General features: G+C 32.9%; 1 protein-coding gene across 1 annotated transcript in view; it reads left to right on the top strand.

Moving 5' to 3' along the window:
• Positions 1-19,630, top strand: part of LOC111055293 (endoribonuclease Dcr-1) — an 81,655-nt gene that overhangs the window by 22,740 nt on the left and 39,285 nt on the right. Inside the window, 9 exon segments of the mRNA XM_039432380.1 lie at positions 684-810; positions 1,279-2,458; positions 3,102-3,232; positions 4,638-4,869; positions 6,649-6,797; positions 12,505-12,646; positions 15,988-16,230; positions 17,395-17,574; positions 18,988-19,201. Coding sequence (XP_039288314.1) covers positions 684-810; positions 1,279-2,458; positions 3,102-3,232; positions 4,638-4,869; positions 6,649-6,797; positions 12,505-12,646; positions 15,988-16,230; positions 17,395-17,574; positions 18,988-19,201 — 2,598 coding nt within the window.

Here is a 19,630-nt window from a genome sequence, read left to right as displayed (position 1 = left end):
GTAGCTTGTTCAAGCATTTTCTAACAAATCTATAGATGTCACAGCTTGTAAGTCAAGTTTATTTTCCCAATTTACATACTTGAAAAACTGGGAAATGGGACAGGCAACATGGTACATAGGACAGGCAATCTTTATTTTGGTGTAAACTGCATGTAAATGGGTCCAGTAAACCGTTTACAGAGATCCAGTTTTCAGGTTTTCAAAATTGTTTCATAAGGATTACTGTAGTTGGGTAGTTAAAGATTCAAGTAGATTTAGGATTCAATATAACACTAAATTAAGTTCAGAAAATTAAAGTTTTTAGAATAGTTTCTCAAAGATTTATCCTTCATTTATTAAAGTTGTTGTTTTGCTGCTGTTCAAAATTTCCAGTGAAGATTTTAGATGACGAATTATATAATTTTTATGTCTCGAAGAATTTCAATTCTGTCTGCAGTTATTTATTTTTCATGACTACTCAATTTTTGGACAAATATAAAATGATACTTAGGGATTTGAGAATTCGCATTCATTGTATTAAATCCAACGAAGCATTCTCATAATCATTAATTTTTATCATACATACAAATTTAATATTTTCTTCACAAATTATGGTTTGATCTTAATTCTTGATTCTATTATAATTATTTGTTGAAAGTAATACCTTTATATTAATTGAATGTGATTTCTTTTTCATTTGCCAGGACCCTTCTGTGCTGACAAAGCAGCCCTACTACTACTCATGCAAATAGAAAAACTCAAGGTGAAGACACCCTACGAGAGGCACTATCTTCTTCTTTGTCTTGTATCATCAGTCATGCTGAAGATAAGGTTCGTTCACTTCATTAATAGTGTATATATCTTATTCTGTTTATCCTCTTCGAAATTTCTAATTTACTGGAATAATGCCTACCAGTATCCCAATATCAGTGATTTGCACAATAGAAAAAAATTATTTTATATAATCTGTTCATTTCAATCTAATTGACATCATCATAGGTTGTTCTATTGAAAAAATAATTAAACCTTTTTTAGGAAGAACTCCACTGGGAAAGATACTTTTCAAAATTTATCCGATCCACCAACTAAATAAAGAGTTCCAATTCAACAATTCACTCTTTAGAATTGTAGAATGTAGTTTCATTCAACTAGATCAAAAATAACTTTGTTAAGAGAAAAAAAATTACGTTACCTAAATTTGCTCCTGTAGTATGACAAAACATTATAGTAGGGTATATGTATTTTAAAGATACTAGTATGTGGAAAATGGTCGTTCAGCAACATTTTGTTCTGTTCTAGGGCAATCATCGATAGTGCTTTCGAGGCATTTGACGAGAAAGAACGTATCTATAAATTTTCATCGCCAAAAATACTGAAACTCATTGAGGTACTCCGACAATTCAAGCCGAAAAAATCTGCTCAAAGTAATGCCGTAGATGAGAAGTCGAAAGAAGATAGTGCAGTAGAAGAGAAAACCTTGAATGTTGGTGAGGAATCGAGTTGTAGAATAGAAAAACTCGAAACTGTTGTTGAAGAAGAAAATAGAGAGGAATTGAACAATTCCTCTGGAATTGACGGTGTTTTAAATAGTAGTAATACTTCAGTTGAAGAAGTGAACTTTAAAAGAGTGCAATCTGAGAGTGACGGTGTTTCAAAAAATAGTAATACTGTTGTCAAATCATATAATAACGTGTCATTGTATGAAATTCAATCAGTGATTGATGGCGTGTCAAACAATATTAATACTGGTGATGATAGTTTTAAAAATGAGCTATTGAAACCTGATGGTTTAAACTCAGAACAATTATCTAACGATACTCATAAAAATAGTGAGCAGGAGTCTCCATCACATTCTTTCAAAAATAATTTGAAAAATTTATCAGAGACCGATAAACAAACTGAAGAGATTAATATTTGTAATGGCGTTATTGGCTGTGATGTTGTAATATCCAAACAAAACGAATCAATACATAACGGTATGGTCAATGAAGTATCAAATCTTATTGGCAATAAGTCGCTTTCTAATGGCTGTGATGATGATGATGTTGTTTTATCCAAAGAAAACGAAAATTGTTTGACGGAAAATAGTGGAGATAGTGTAGGTTGTAAGAATGTGGTTGACACGATAAATTTGAGTGTAGGTGATAGTTTAGTAGTAAATGACAGATCGGATGTAGATTGTAGAGCAGAAGGAAGTGCAGTAGATAGTGGAGTGGCCAGTTGTAGTCAGAGTGAGGGAGCTATGAGCAACGACGAGAGGAGCATAGTAGAGGAGACGTCGACTCCGTGGGAGTTTCAAGGCCGCGGCGGTAGATGGCGCGGCAGAGGTCGCGGCTGGAGGTACCGCGGTCGAAACCAACAGCATCCTCATGTACCTCGAGTCAACCGCTTCATACTGCCTGAAGATGCTGACAATTTGTGTGCCCTGGTGCTGGTCGAGAACAGGTTCACTGCTAAAATACTGTCGCATTTCTTGAATGTAAGTGCATTACTTTATTTATCTATTTATCCATTTGTACCAAAACTCTCATCAGTATTGGAAGAGGAAAAACAGGCACACCATTCAATACTCCTCTCACAAATAATTTAGATTAATGTCAGTTATGACATATTTTTGCGACCTTTACTTAACATATCACACATTCTTGCAGTCTTACTAACTCACTGGATAGAAGAATATTTATTTTATTCATTCAAGTTGGATTGTATCAAACTAAACTCGCATCAGCTCCACTATAGAGGGGTTAAAGAGGTATGATCAGCTGATTCGGGATGCTTGATCCCGATTGGTGCAACCCAGCACCAGCAAGTATGTGAGTGGTTATTTGACTCTACCAACAGAGCCTCAACATTTCTCCCTGCCAAGGTAGTCATTCAGTTCAATTCAATACATTCTCTTTGTCTTCCTCAAATTTTAAATAACATATACGAAATGGTTGGTAGCAAAACAATGTAATCTTTTAACTGTGTGGACTGCATTGGAATTATTTTGTATTAATTTGGACAAGTTTAATTTGCTATAAGGTTAAATTTTCAAAGAATTTGAGAGTGAATGTTATTCATCGTTCAGTAATTAAACCAACTTTTCCATCTGAATTAAAGTTATATTTATTGATTTCCAGGACTTGAAAAGGAACGACCCTGATTTGAATCACGTGTGTGCTCAATTCACAGTGAGCAAAATTGCTGACCCAGTCAAAGAGCCCAGAGAAGCTGAAATCGAACACAGAAAACAAGAAGAAGTATTAAAAAGGTATCAAATAAACATCTTTAGTTCTATTTTTTGTGAGATGGGAAGGCTCCATTCAGAATGTGGGATCCACATATTTGGACGATTTGAGATAAAATTAAGGCAACTAAGCAAGAAGTTTTGGGCAATAGTCTGGTTTTTCTTTTGTGACTTTGTATTGTTTGCACCATCCAATAAATAAATGTGTGACATGGTAGAGTTGGATTGCTGCACTAAAACCCCATTAACAAACCGCCGTCATAGCTTTGATGCCGATATCGTTATTCATAGTTATCAAATTAAATTGATAGTTTTGAATTTACTTTTTGTAAAGATACTATATTCCAAGTTCTATAAATTGTTGTCATAACTTTTATTCTCTTAGGCTGGACGCTAACGGCATGTCATGCATGTTTTTATTCACATACATTATCATGTTCATCATGCATGTTCATTATCAGCGAGAGGCTTCTAACATGAAATGAACAACCAGTAACAATAAACAACCATTGGAAAATTACAAATTTTAATGATAGAAAAATAATTCAACCTCAAATAGAGCAGCAAAGAAAAAATAAACAACAAAAATAGGAGATACAAAAATCCTAACCTCAAAACATTTTGATCGTAGCATTTGGCTGTGATGTCACAACAATGCATGACGCCTGTATATATGCATGTTCTATACCGTTACCCCAAGATTAAGAAACAGCTCAGGTGGTTTATAGCGAATATTTTCAATCTCCAACTTGTTTGTTGAGCCATTCCGAATTCAAATCAAAGTTTATTCATAAAAACAATTACGATACAAATTAGAATACTACAACATTTAATACAATTAAAACAATGAAGTTTTAGGCATTGAATAATTTCTTGATAGGCATAGATAATTCAATGAATAAATTAATATACACCCCTCTATAAATGATATGTGTTGGGGTATAAGTTATTAGTTGCTTGTTGCGTGTTATACTTACTATTTACAAACTTCATTCAGTGATATAGGATTGAAATTAGTAAAAATTTATAATACAAACAAAATTATGAAATTAGTAGATAAATATTAATGTTCTATTAAGGATAATAATTAGAAAGTTAATTTAAAAAATGAAAAACTAGTAAAGGAAAAGAATCAAGAATAAATAGTTTCAATATTTACAGTCTAACTAAATTTTCACAATAATTGTCTACTCCAAAATCAACTAACTAGGAAAATAAACTTTTCTTGAACTTTTGTCTATTGAATTCTTCTGTAATGCTACTTGGTATTGAATTGTAAATTTTTAGTCCCAAATATATGTAGTTTCTTTGCCCAAATGTAGTGTTCATCCTTGGTACTATTAATTTCGTGTTTCTTACACTCAGTACTTTACTGTCCTTGAAAAGAATGTTGGTGGGGAATATCAGTGTCCATTTGTTCCATTTTCAGATTCAGGATGAGAGAATGCAATGTGCTGGTTGGCACCTCGCTGCTGGAGGACGGAATCGATCTGCCCAAATGCAACCTGGTTGTGAGGTACAACGTGCCCACCAACTACAGATCCTATGCTCAGTCCAAGGGCAGAGCCCGGGCTCCCGACTCCCACTATGTGCACTTGATCGAGAGAGAAAACTGCGACGCATTCATCACCGATCTAGCTCAATTCATGGAAATTGAAAAGGTACTTCTAGTTTCTACTTTCCTTGCTATCTTTATTTCCTTTCCTTTTTATTTTCCTACTACCGTAGGTGAAAAAAGTATTTCTTTCACAAAACCGTGATGCCTAATTTCACTTAATCGTACCCTAATTTCATGATTTATCTACGTTTTGAGGCCTCCTGAACCCAAAAATGTGTTTTCCTAATTTATTTGCACTTCCACCTAGGTAACAAAAGTATTGCTTAAAAAAACACCAGTTTTGAAGCCCTTCGAGAAAGTGGTTTGTGTTATTAAACACAGCTATGTTAAGTGCATGTGCAGTTAACGTTTTCGTTTGATCAGTTCCTTTCTCTGTGATAACGGTTACTGAGCAGTGTAGCTTAACAGGGGTATTGTGGTTTGCGAAGTAGCCTAGATACGCGTGTGATTTGTGTTTATTATAAAAAATATCCAAACACTTCCAATAATACAAGCATATTATCATCTTTTATATCTCCTCTTTACCCCCAACCATAACCCTAAACTCATTTTGATGTCTTCGACTTCTCAAAATGTTCTTGAATCGTGGGATAAACTCATGTATTGCTTTTAAGTAAAATAAAATGAAGAGCAATTTAATGGCAAGGAAAGTAGTGTGAGTGTCCCACACCACATTTTCCTCATGTACCGTAATTATTAATTGATTAATTGATTATTAATTGATTGAATCACAACAATACAGAGTGTCCCAAAAATCATCAGCCGTGATGTTATTATGTAACCTAAGGTGGATAGTGTCTTGATGAATTTTGGGCCACTCTGTATATTGCGTTGTAATGATTTTCGCATGATATGTATAATAATTCTCTTTAGCATTATTAAATTAGAATTGTATGTTATTTTGTACTTGACCAGAACTGAAAGAAGATAAAATAACTGCAACTCACTGTCAACACTGAATGTATCTAATGTTGGCAGTGCTAATCTAAAATTACTTTTTATTATTGTATTTCTCATGCTCTTCTGTCCAATTGGATTATATGCTCTAGCAAATGCTTTATACAACAACTATGTATTTTTATTTATCATTTTTTTGGCAATTCAATTCATTATTATTTTCGTCATAATAATTTAAAAAGTGTACATTCCTAGTCAAAATTTCTATCACTTATAAAAAGCCAGTGACTAACAAAGCTGAAGATCTGAACAGTGTACGTAAGTAATGAATGTGGATACGATACGAAACGTCTCAAATATTAATAATCATTAAGAATATTGGATCTCACAAATATAATTTATAATATATTATGTATTTCAGACGTAAAAAGATTGATTTTGTTTGGTATAGTCTCTGCAAACCTTAGATTACAGCATTTCTCTTATGGAGTACAGTACTACCAAAATTCACTTAATCTAGAGAACCTGTAAGCTAATTGTGTGAAAGAAAAAACCGAATCATCATAAAAACGGCAACAGTGTGCTCTTATTGCTATATTGAAATAATATTGGTCATAAAGCCCCGTGCTGCAAACTAAGGTTTGCAAGGAACTATACTTACTTACTCCAGGGCCAAATATCTAAGTAGATATTTGGCCGCACCAACAAACTGTCTCCACGTAGTTCGCTCCTCAGCATGTTTTTCGGTCGCTCCAAGCCTCTCCATGTAAGTCCTAACCTGTTGCTACCATTCCTGTGTGGGTCTCCCACGGACCATAGTAATATGATTTATTCCAATCATTGTTGCGTGATTTGTAACAATTTACTTCCCTCATTCTCTGTTATAATAATAATAATAATATTGAATGTGTTTTTATATACTTAGATGCTCCTACGACGTTGCAGCAATCAAGAGCCTTCTGAAGACGAGGAGCGAGAAGCCGATCTATATAATGATTGTGTCACTCCCTACAAACCCAAACAAGATTCAGAGTCTTCTGTTACAATGGCTAATTCAGTCGCGTCCGTCAATAGGTAACTCACATTACAACATAACAATTTTATACTCAATGAAATGTCTCTTTTCTGTTTAGGGCTACTTGTAATATAAATAGAAATAAAAAACTCAGAACACTTTTTTGAACTATTTTATCACAAAACATTTCAACATTCATGCCATTTTCAATTGATGAAAAATTCAATTCATCTCTTGAAAATGGCATGAGACACTTAAAACATGAATGTGAAAGTGATGAATTGAATTTTTCATCAATTGAAAATGGCATGAATGTTGAAACATATTGTGATAAAATGATTCAAAAAAGGGTACTGAGATTTTTATTTCTATTTATATCAATGAAAAGTCTTTAAATTGACACAAAAATGTATTTATTAAAATAACGAAAAATTATTTACGGTTGTTTGTTACACCATGTAGACATCTAGTAAACTCTCATTGAGTAGCAACTGGAATCGCATTTTTGTCATTTCAATCTAAATATAATTTTTGTGATAATTAGATATTTTTCAAGTTTAATATGAATTGGAGCAATGGAAGAAATTTTATTTAAAAAACCTTTATTATTCCATGCTTTGAGCATATACCAGACGCATAAACTACGGACTGTTTTTTTTTATTGCGGATATTATTCTATTTTATTAAGCGAGAAATTTCTATATGTATTTATGTCCAACGAATCTCGATACGGTTCTAAAGATTTTGATGAAATTTGCAATAGAGGAGGTTCTTGATATAAAAATTCGATTGCTCATGGTCTCATTCCTGGAAAAACTTGCTGAAGGACATAAAAAGGATAATTCATCCTTAAAAAACAGCTGACAATTTCGTCATCTGTCGATAATGGAAGATGCGAGTGCGTGTGTGGGAGTGAGACAGAATTTTGTTGAGCTGTTGAACTATATTATTTATTTATTTGAAAATAGACATAATGCATTCAATCTGATCTCACTTCCGCTGATCTCACGAGATATATTATGTGGCAAGAAATTAATCGTCATCATCAACATATATATGAATCGTTGACTTGACCAACGATATGATTTCGTTCAAGATTCATTATTTTTTAATTTATATTAACAAATATTGTAGCAAACATAATATATCAAAATTAATAATATTTCACAGTTTAAAGTGATTAGTGAGTGTTATTTTGTTATTGAATTTGGTTTGCAATCTTAATTCGAACTTTTTTGTTTTCAAATGTTTTGACTGAAAATTGGACTTAAATTCAAAAGTGTATGGAACATAACCTACTTTTTGGACTATAGTGTATAAATCGAAATTCGGGAAACATAAGTTTTGGGCAGTGCCTGTTGGTCCTTCTCCAATCATTTAAAGAATTGTGTTCTGTGTATCAATAAATAAATAAATATAAATTATGTTTCTATGCTTTTGAACTCCAGAGCGAAGCTCGGTGCCCCGATATTATTTTCTAAATAGGGTTTTATGCAGTTTTGGAAAAGTGATCTTTGAATTTTCCCTCATTTCAGTTTTGTCAATAATTGAATTAAAAATTAAATAAAACCCCAGCAATTCAGTTTCAAAGCTCTTGGAACTTTCCAATTTCAGTTTCATAGAATAATATTATAAAATCATTTGAATTTGAAAAACCGCTGGTACTCCGCTGAGTAAAGTCATGTAATCTCATACTTAAGCCTCTAACATACTTGATTAATCTCTCTTTTGATACTGGACATTTTCCTGTCTTGTTGAAATACGCTGTTTTGAAACCTTTGTACAAGAAGGGGGATAAGAATGATGTTGCTAATTTTAGACCAGTAGCTCTGCTCTCATCTTTCTCGAAAGTTTTTGAACGGGCTTCTCATACTCAGCTCAATAATTTTTTTGAAAAATCCTCTCTTTTTTGCAAGTCACAGTTTGGATTTAGAAAGGGCAGATCCATTGAAGATGCTGTTTTCGGAATTAACCAGGGGACACTTAAGGCTAGGGATGACTCTGAACAGGCTCTGGGTATTTTCTGTGACTTGTCGGGAGCTTTTGATAATGTTCAACATGATCTTCTATTGCACAAATTGAAATATTATGGTGTAAATGGGAAAGAATACTCATGGTTCCAGTCATATTTATCGGGGAGGTTCCATAGAGTGTCAATATCTGTTGGTAATGAAACATGCAGCTCTTCTTGGTTACCTATGTCTCAGGGAGTACCGCAGGGTTCAATATTGGGTCCCCTCTTATACCTGGTCTATGTTAATGACATCGAGAGTCACGTCAATTTCAAACTCTCTCTTTTTGCGGACGACACTACAGCTTTAATCACCAGTAGGAACAGTGAATGTTTGATTGATTGATTGATTGATTGATTGATTGATTGAGTACTTTATTTATGTAGATTACAATATATACTGTCTTATACACTTATATACAATAGCTTACAATACAGCAAAGTTATAGATGAATTTACATTATATAGACTAAGAAAATAATTGTTGAACTGTATATGATATGAAAAAGCAATTTGTAATATAATAACTATAGATAATAATTATATTGTTATGCATCTACATAAATTGGCGGAGGTTTGGACATATCAATGTCCATTCTTTGGAAAGAATATTAAAAATATCCTCCCCACTAACTCTCTACCAAAACGTTAATTTCATTATTTAAACTAAGGATTTATTTATTAATGGAAATATTGTGAAAGTTTTAATCAATATGAATATTTAAGAGAAAAAAAAAACAGAAAATTTATAAAGTAAAATAATTATATAGGTAGATAAGATCAAATAATTAATAATTGATTAATAAAATGAAGTATGCTGAAAGTAGATCAGGGTAATCAACTTTCAGTAATATACAGCAGTATGCAGTGAATAATTGAAATAGCATGAGTTTATATAATATATATATATATATATATATATATATATATATATATATATATATATATATATATATATATATATACAATTCGTTCTATAACAGGTTTAAAGGTTTGTATTTGTGGGATGGGTGGGGGATGGTTGTCATGTGATCGTTCTAGGGCCGGACAGTTTCAGTCATTTGTTCCAAAAGATGTTTTTTTAAAGTCAGGATGAAGCTCGCTCGGCTCTCGATGGACCTGATAGAAACAGGAAGTGCATTCCATGCACGACAGGCACTGACTAAGAAGGATTTTGTGAAAATAGTAGTTCGATGATTGGGTATCCTTAAAGCTTAAAGTACTTTCTCCGGTTCTAGTATGTGAAGCATCTATCCTCCTACCTTCGGAGACAAATTTGAAATCATCTTTAAAATAGTTCGGATTACCATATTTCAAGATATTTCTAACAAGCTTGACTATTCGAAAAAGCCTCTGATCGGGAAGCTTTAATGTTGAACTAGCAATGTGGGCTGGGGTGATATGATCATGGCGTTGGAGAGAGTAGACGAAACGTAGACAATAATTTTGGCAACGCTGTAGTTTATCATTCAGAGTGACTTGCATATCGTTAAGAACAGAATTACAATACATTAAATGTGGGAAGATGAGAGATTGAACCAATAATAATTTAATGTTTCTAGGGAGAATATCGTGCATTTTCTTCAATGCATGCATGGCTGAGAATACCTTTTTACAAGTTTTGTTCACTTGTTCTGACCAGTCAAGAGTATTATTCATAATAATGCCTAAATTTTTAACTGAGCTACAGTAAGGAATGTCATTACCATCTACACTAATTTTGTGAATCGATTCATAGTCAATATTGTTTATAAGACGAGAATATCCAATTATAATGGGCTGTGTTTTGATGGGATTAAGCTTAAGGCCATTTTTCTTTGTCCATTCCACTATCGAATTGATATCCTGATTCATTATTCCAACTGTTTCGTTAATTTTTGTTATGGGACAGCTTAAATATATTTGAAGGTCGTCTGCATAAGTATGGAAACTGGAGAATTTGATAATGGAAGAAAGGTCATTAGCATACAAAGTGAAGAGGAGAGTGCCTAAAATTGAACCTTGTGGTACTCCATGCATAACGTTTTTCCAAGTAGACTTTTTGTCACCGACAGATACACATTGTTTCCTACCTAATAGATAGGATTTAAACCAAACTAACGAGTTGTGACTGAAACCAAGAATAGCCAACTTATTCAGAAGTACTGTATGATCAACAGTATCAAATGCTTTAGAAAAATCAAATAGGGTGAGGATGGTGCATTTTCTTTGGTCCATAGCTAACCTTATATCATCAGTGACACGAAGCAGAGCTGTTTCAGTTGAATGGAATTTTCTAAAGCCTGATTGAAAGCTATGAAGCTTACTATTGTTGTCTAGAAATTTTACAACTTGAGCATGAATGAGTCTTTCTAGCACTTTGGACAATGCAGGTAAAATACTGATTGGTCTAAAATCCACAACTTTATTGGGTGATGGAACTTTATTTAGAGGGCGAACCAGAGCAAACTTCCAGTTTTCAGGGAAAATGCCTTCTTCAATAGACTTGTTGAAAATGTATGTAATGGTTGGTAAAACAGCAAATAACATTTTCTTGATAAATTTAATAGGAATTTTGTCAACACCCGTAGCATTACTATGAATACGTTGAATTGCTCTGAAAGTGTCTTCTTCTTTGATAAGAGAGGCTGAGAGGTGTCTTGCTGAATTAGATTCGTGGTTTGTTCAGAATAGTCTTAGTTTGAACTGCAAAAAAACTAAAGTAATTCCCTTCAGTAGAGACTATAAAAGTTTTGGAATAAACTTGAATACGCAAAGTAGAGTTGAAACTTCTGATTCCACGACATTCTTGGGTCTGATGATGGAGAGTGATTCGAAGTGGAAGCTTCATATTTCTCATGTCACTGGTAAATTGAATAGAGCCTTGTTTGCATTAAGAGTAATGGCTAGAGTAGGGAGTGAAAAAACTGTTCTTTTTGTATATCATGCTTATTTTCTTTCAGTTATGAGATATGGAGTTATTTTTTGGGGAAAAAGTATAGAAAATAATGGAATATTCATACTGCAGAAGAAAGCCATTAGGATAATTTATAAGATTAATACAATGCGCTCTTGCAGACCTTATTTTAAAGAAAAGAGATTGCTGACGGCTCCTGCTATTTATATATTAGATTTAGCAATCTTCGTTTTTAAAAATAGACGAATGTATGAGGAGAACCAGGTGAGTCATCCCCATAATACTCGATTTAGAGGTTTTGTTTACCCACATCACAGACTAAGCCTGCTGGAGAGTGGCCCGTTTTATATGGGAATGAAAATATTTAATTCAATCCCATCTCACATAAGAGAAATTGATGGCTTGAAGGAGTTCAAAAAAACACTCAGGGAATTCCTTATTGTATTGTGTCCGTACAGGTTAGCAGACTTCCTTGTTGAATAGTGTTTGATTGATGTATGTTATGTGGGATCTGTAGTGTTGAAATAGGAGGGATGGTAGATATTAGATTAAACTTTGACGTGTCATATACTGCGGGATCGTTGCTCCCTTAATGCAGATCAATAATTGTGACGAACAAGTAAAGTAAAGAGTAAGAAAAATAAACTATTGAGTCAGTTTTGACTAAGAAGTTTGTTGTTCTCACCTCATTCAATAACAGTACAATGTTAGATGAAAGTATTTTTAGCATAATTCAATTTTACGCTAGAAAAGACAAACTGGAAGTTCCTTGCGGAAAAACAGAATCATTCAATGTTGGAAAAATTACAGTAGATGTTGAAAAACAACATATTACATTACATTATCTATTTTATTGTAGATACTGTGCAAAGCTACCCAGTGATACATTTACCAGACTGACTCCTCAGGCCACGTTGAGAAGAATCTTTTTCAATGAGCAGGACATGTATGTGTGCACCATTCGCCTTCCTATCAATTCGCCAGTCAAACAGGATATTGTGGTCAGTATTCGCGTTTTCAAAGTTGAACCTTAGCTTATTTTGAGTGCATTCACCTACAGTTACATATGAAGGCGATTACATTACGCTAGATGTTGCATCATAAAAGATATTCAAACTTCTTTATAGTTGTACCAAGCTTCACATTTTAATAGACTCTAGAGACTAAAGTATTTGAGTATCATTAATGCACATTTAGAACATACATTGCGGTATATTGATTCATGTACTTTATTTTTTGAGTGTCAAAATTCATCTATGAAGTTAATAGGATTATGTAAATGAGATGCTGTATAAGGAATATACTGTAGTTGAGTAGCCTGCATGAGAGAAGAATGAATTTCGTATTCTTGTAGAGTACTAGAGTGGAGTCTAGGATCGCTCAAAATATACATTTTTGTAAAATACACATCAATTCTGATCATTTTCTATAGTCTGTTCCGGGAGCCGAGAAAATGTGAACATGTAAGAGTGGATCTTAGCATATTTGAGAGTAGCAGTTGAATACTGAATTTACATTACTGAATAATAACAGTATATGATTCAATTTTGTTGATAGCATTGTGCTTTGGTATTAACGAGTCCAGAAATTAACAGATGATATGAGTGATCACTTTTTGGCTCATATTTCATTCAGCCATCAGGCTCGGAACCAGTGAGTCGCCAGAGAGCAACCATTAGCGGCCGAGTGTAAAGCACGCTGGGACACCAGCATCTGGCAACCCAGCTGGTGACTATAGTGTAATGAGCGCAATAAGAACTAACAACAAAAGCCTCCCGTCTCGCTCGGACACTTGGCGACCCACTGGTTGCCGAAATTGGTGGCGATCCTTCTGCGCACACTTGATGTTACTGTCTCTCCATTCATGATGAATGAATTTATTTTGCCAAAAACAAAATACAAAAAAGCTTTACAAAAAATAAATATAAGTAGTATAATATATTCTACTGCACTTAAACCAAGATACATACATTTATTTAATTTGATATAATAACGAAATAATATCCTTTATATTATAAATAGTAGTTATAAAATGAAGATTCAATTTATGTTCACATGCATAAGTACAGTAGGTGAGGCAAAAACACCGGCAAAAGGAAGATTCCTTGTGCGCCAGTGTGAGTCGTAAATCAGCTTAATCAGGGATGTAATATATAAACTTGAATTTAGCGTATGAAGTGTTTGAAAATATAATTTATAATATGAAGTTGATTATTGTATAAAAGTCAACGATTGGAAATAATTCAAGCTCAGCCATGCCTCTATGGCTCTTTTTCTGTGTTTATTATTTCGGAAATTATCAAATGGAAATTCATTTTCTAGTTATGAATTTACTGCTAATGTAGTAGAGTTGTCTTCTAAGAAGAGTTGAGTTGGTGTTATATATTTCATATTTTCTTATTGTATTAGGTCTAAGATTATAATTGATGTCATCGGCTAGAGGGAAATTATGCTCGTAATTAAAACTGTAATTTGTTATGAAACTAAGATATAACTGTCGTATAGTTTTAACATCAAATTCACTGAACAAAATCTTACTATCATGAGCTCTAGGTTTCTTTAAAATTGTCTTTATGATGAATTTTTGTATTAGAAAAAGGTTTTTAATATGGGTATCGAAAGTCCCACCCCAAACTATTAAACCATATCGCATTAGGGATTCTACTAGTGCCGTATTTACCTGTTTGCATTCTGAGAAAGATAGCACATTTTTCAATTTATAAAATTTATAAGATAGGTATTTTAGTCTCTTACATAGGAAGTTTACATGGATGTCCCATTTGAGACATTCATCGATCCATATACCAATATATTTGAGGTTTGATTTCATATTAATAACAGGGCAGGAACATCTATCAATGTTTGGTCGATTTATTGAAGAACAGTTTGAATGGATACTTATATCTACTTATATTTACTTTGAATTGATAACTTATATTGATTGTTAGGTTTACCCTCTCTATTTGCTGAAAAAGCTATGTAATTGGTTTTTTCTACATTTAAACTCAAAGCATTAGAGTCCATCCAATTCTTCACAATATTCATATCTTGCTCTGCAACAATGAAAGTATCATTCCAATTATTTTCTGAAAATATAATAACTGAATCATCAGCAAAAGATGAAATTCTCCCATTTTTTAGCTTAATATTTAGCAAACCATTTACATAAAGAATGAAAAATATTGGTGAAAGTACAGTTCCCTGGGGCAGACCGTAAGATGACAGTTTCTCTATACTTTTATTGTTATTTATTGTTAAAATTTGGAATCTATTCAGTGAACAAACTTTAGTAAAATACATTTAGATATAGCCTAATGAGGCTATTCGTTATGGACGAATTATCAACATTTTAGTAAACATTGTTCAATTTAAATGATTAGGTTTGAATAGTCATATTTTATTAATGAAATGACCTTTCATTTTGTTACTTATTTTGAAAAAAGTATTGAATTTTGACATTCATCATGATGAAGGAGTACTTGAAAGATCTATCTTATGAGTTTCCAATGTTTTTTTTAAGAAAATAATGTTTGATTTTTTACGATTCCTCTGTGATTCTATTTAATAAATTAATTCATACAATATCACGAATTATGCATTCGAAAAAGAAACAGACGCTCTGTACAATACTCATTCCTACTCAATTAAAAAAAATAAAAAAATAATGTCATAATTTCTGAATTTGAACTTGATATTCTATTAAACCTTTATCTTAAACGTAGTCGTGTTATTATATATTTCATACATATACAGAGTGACCCATAAAGGATTGTCACCACCTAAAGCGTCTTTCTTTGAAGCTCTTTACAACAGTATCACTTCTGTTAATTTTAACGTTTTCTGAAATTGGACAATTGAACAAACTCAAAAATGTAAAAAATAAAATTAATGTTGTAAAATATTCAAGCTATAGTCATTCAAGTTTTTACCTGACCATCCTTTTTGGGCACTCTGTATTAACTATAATATAATAAAAGAAAGAATTGGCTTATACACAGGATAGGAAATTCACGAATGACGACGTATCATCATGTCTGAACTATGTAACTGATTAACTTGAAATTTTGCATATAGATTCTTAATTTACCGAGGATGGTTATAGGCCTAATTTAAATTCTTCAAGATTCCAGTAGGTCAGGTCTTCAGTTTGTTAAGTTCTTAATTAGACCCTTGCGGAGCACGGGTTACCTGATAGTTTTATAATACATTTATACTTATGATATATTTTTATAATGTAATATGCTTACCATTATTATTCTTATGTTCTGTTATTAACACAAATAGTTTCTATTTAATCTGTTCATTTATAATTAGTTGCAAAATTAATGTGATTGAATTGTAGGGCCACCCAATGCCGACTCGTGTGCTGGCGCGGCGTATTGCGGCGATGGAAGCATGCAGAACGCTGTACGAGGCCAGAGAGCTGGACGACAACTTGCAGCCGATTGGCAAGGAGCGCTTCCAGATGCTGGACAGTGCGAATGCCGTGGAAGTGGCCGCCGACCCTGACGAGCCACCACCTCAGCTCTGGGACATCGAGCCGCGGCCCGGCACCACCAAACGCAGGCAGTACTACTACAAACGCGTAAGTCATCCATTTAATCAAGTATTTTCAAATTTGATAATCTGTGTTTTTTGTTTGTATTGGATTGTAAATTGCCGTAATTCAAAAATGTTAAAGTGACACATAACCTAGTTAAATTTGGACTGTCGTATAAATAAGAATTGAAACCGTTGTTGGCTTGAGCCTGTGGTAGGCCTACTATCTGGGAGTTGTGTTCAATGATTCAATAAATTGAAACTCAATGATTGATTGAATAAGTCATATAACTACTTAGATTTTGTTAACAAACTGGAAAATAGATTATTACTTGGAAAATTACTTACTGGATAAATGATTACTTTTACCACTACCTATTTTCATTTATTAATAGCTATTTATGTACTTAGAGCGTGAAAAGCGACTTTATTGCTTGAGCAAAACAGTTATGTTTGACACGTAGTGGAACGCGATAATTTTGCGAAAGCAATGAAGAAGATTTACGCTTGAATTACGTACAAAAATTCTTCTAATTTAGAACTGCAGAATCAGAATAGAAAACAATTTATGTTTTGTTATTACATTTTATTTTATTATAAACGTTTGATAAAACTAATAGTGTTGACTTGCGAAGTTCCAGTTTAAACTCGATCTTCTTTGCAATAACTAAGACTTTTTCACCAATCGACTTCAAATTTTGAAAACTTATTCTTGGAATCCTTTCACATATCAAGTTTGTTGGCCAACGAAATTGACTCACACCTTTCTCTTTTCAGAGAACAGGATAACATTGAAAATCCATGTGAAAAATGAACTAAATTTTCTTTAAAAATAACGTTGTTTGCTATCAGGTTTTAATATGATATTAAATGGGCTATTATGTATGTATAGAAGAAAAAAATCTTTTATTAGTCCATGTATGGTTGAGAACAACAAAAGATCATCTGCTTTTATTCGTATTGAATTGAGAAGGATAAATAAAACCTAATTTTGAGAGATTCTATTTCTATGTTGAACACAGAATGAGTTTAGGAAGAATGTTCACAGATTTAGAACCTCTTTGAAATTTTTCAAAATTTAAAAGTTAGTTTTGCCTAAATATTTAACTTGAAATATTCATTCAATAATCATCTTGCCCATAATTGACGTTTAAAAATTGTTAATGGTTAATGTTTCATAAGTGAGTGTATATCGTATCTGTTGTTGCAGATTGCGGATGCACTGAACGACTGCAGACCGAGAGAGGGCATTGCTGCGATGCTGTACCACCTGGACATGACGCTCACCTGCCCACTGCCTGAGGAGCAGAACACCCGAGGTCGCAAGCTGCATCCTCCCGAAGACTCGCCTCAGGGCTTCGGTATACTCACGCTCAAAACCATTCCTAAGGTATCAAACATAAATAGATATTTTATTGATTTATACGATTGAATTTTATCGTGAGTGTTTAATGCTCCTAATCTGAAATGTTCCCAAGCTATTCTAAACTAAGCTTTTTAAATCTGAAAAGTGTATTCTTATTTTAATTCTATTACATCAATTACACTTGACTGAGCTTTTTGAAGCTGAAGAGTTAACATTTATCACTTTTCATTACTTAAACTACTTAAATTTTAGATTTTTTGCAGACATTGAAATAATATTAATAATAAATTAAAAAGAAAGTATTAAAAAAGAAATATTCATCAATTTCACTTTTCATGACGAACTGTTTGTTAATGATCACTTTTTAATACTTGAATTAAGACATAGCAGTCTGATTTTCATGATTAAAAGCTATTAGCTTCTACCTCACATTTTTTGTGGATTGCTTTCGGACGCTGAGTCTTTGATCAACACTGGTCAGACTTTTCCAGACCAGTGTTGAAAAAGGACTCGGCCTCCGAAAGCGCTCCACAAATGTGAGTAGAGGCTAATAGCTTTTAATCATAGAAATCAGACTGCTATGTCTTAATTCAAATATTAAAAAGTGATCATTAACAAACAGTTCGTCATGAAAAGTAAAATTGATGAATATCTCTTTTTTAATACTTTCTTTTTAATTTATTATTAATATTATTTCAATGTCTGCAAAAAATAAAAAATGTAGTGAACGAAATCGAATTGTCTGTCGCTGTGTTTGGTTCATGTTGATAAGCTTTGTTGGCCATTCTAGAAAATATTTTTGGGCTTTTATTCTCCATATAATTTACTGCCAAATTAGTAACGAATGTAGTCCAATAATATTTAACTTGAGATTGTAACTGATTTACTGAATGTAAAATCAACGGATATGCATCAGTTATAGGCATCAGTTGGATTCTATAAGACTTGAAAATTGTTGACAGTACAAATTTCTGAATTTGTTTGAAGTTTCTAATAAGATTAGAATATAGCCACATTCTTTTTTGAGATAGCCAACCTAGCCGCTTACAAATTTTACCTACAGATTACCACCGTATCTTCAGATTGTGGATTTTGATTTTTACTTGAAAATTCAACTAAATAATTGTCTAGATTACTGATATAATGTGCCCTCAAATTAAAATACTTATTAATTGCTTTGTTTCTAGTTTATTTAAAAAGCTTCCATTACTGCGCAAAATGGAAATTCAGTTACTATTATAGTTATTAAATCAATTGACATTATGCGATGGGTCCAGTTTAGTTAAAATTCAAGTAATTTTTCAACTTATTAATGTAGAGTTCGTGCTCAATGTGTGTAATGTTCGTGCTCAAAGATGGCATTGATTTCAGATTGCTACTCTCTAGTGCCTGTCAGTATCTTGCTTATGAATGATCTATTTTTATGTTTTTCCCCAGATTTGTCCATTTCCAATTTTCACAAGATCCGGGGAGGTGCGAGTAAGCTTGAATTTGTGCGACACCAATGTATCACTGGATGAGATTCAGATGAAGAAAATTCTGACCTTTTTGAATTTCACGTTCACAAGTGTTCTGCGACTGCAAAAATATCTTATGCTTTTTGACGAGAACGCCAAGGAAAACTCCTACCTCATTGTTCCCACTAGAAAAAGTGAGTTTTCATTTTAAATGTTGTTGCTCTGTGTGTTAAGAATGTAAAAATTACTTTGTAAAAATGAAAGTTTATTTAATGAACTATTTTAGAAAAGAATAGACAACATTTGATCAAAAGATAATGCAGGGTGTTTACGAACTCCCTACCAATTCTGCAAAATGGCCGCTTTGTGCTTTGTAACTGAAGACTTCCGGACAATTTAAATATGATATTTAGATATGTTTTTTACCCAGGAACAATGCTCTAAAGTATTGGTAAAGAGTTCGTAAACACCCTGTATAATGCCGGTTATGCTGGTACAGTCTGGGTGTTCGGTGAAAGGTATTATGTGTAGTTCTTTCAAGCTCTATTTTTTTACTAATTGTGGAAAACTGTACAACAAATTATTGTTGTGAGTTGTAAATCTAAAATTTGCCATTTTTGGTT

This window comes from Nilaparvata lugens, chromosome 7, assembly GCF_014356525.2.
Source record: "Nilaparvata lugens isolate BPH chromosome 7, ASM1435652v1, whole genome shotgun sequence".
NCBI lineage: Eukaryota > Metazoa > Arthropoda > Insecta > Hemiptera > Delphacidae > Nilaparvata > Nilaparvata lugens.
Note: the sequence above shows the minus strand (reverse complement) of the source record. Positions and strands in the feature narration are given on the sequence as shown.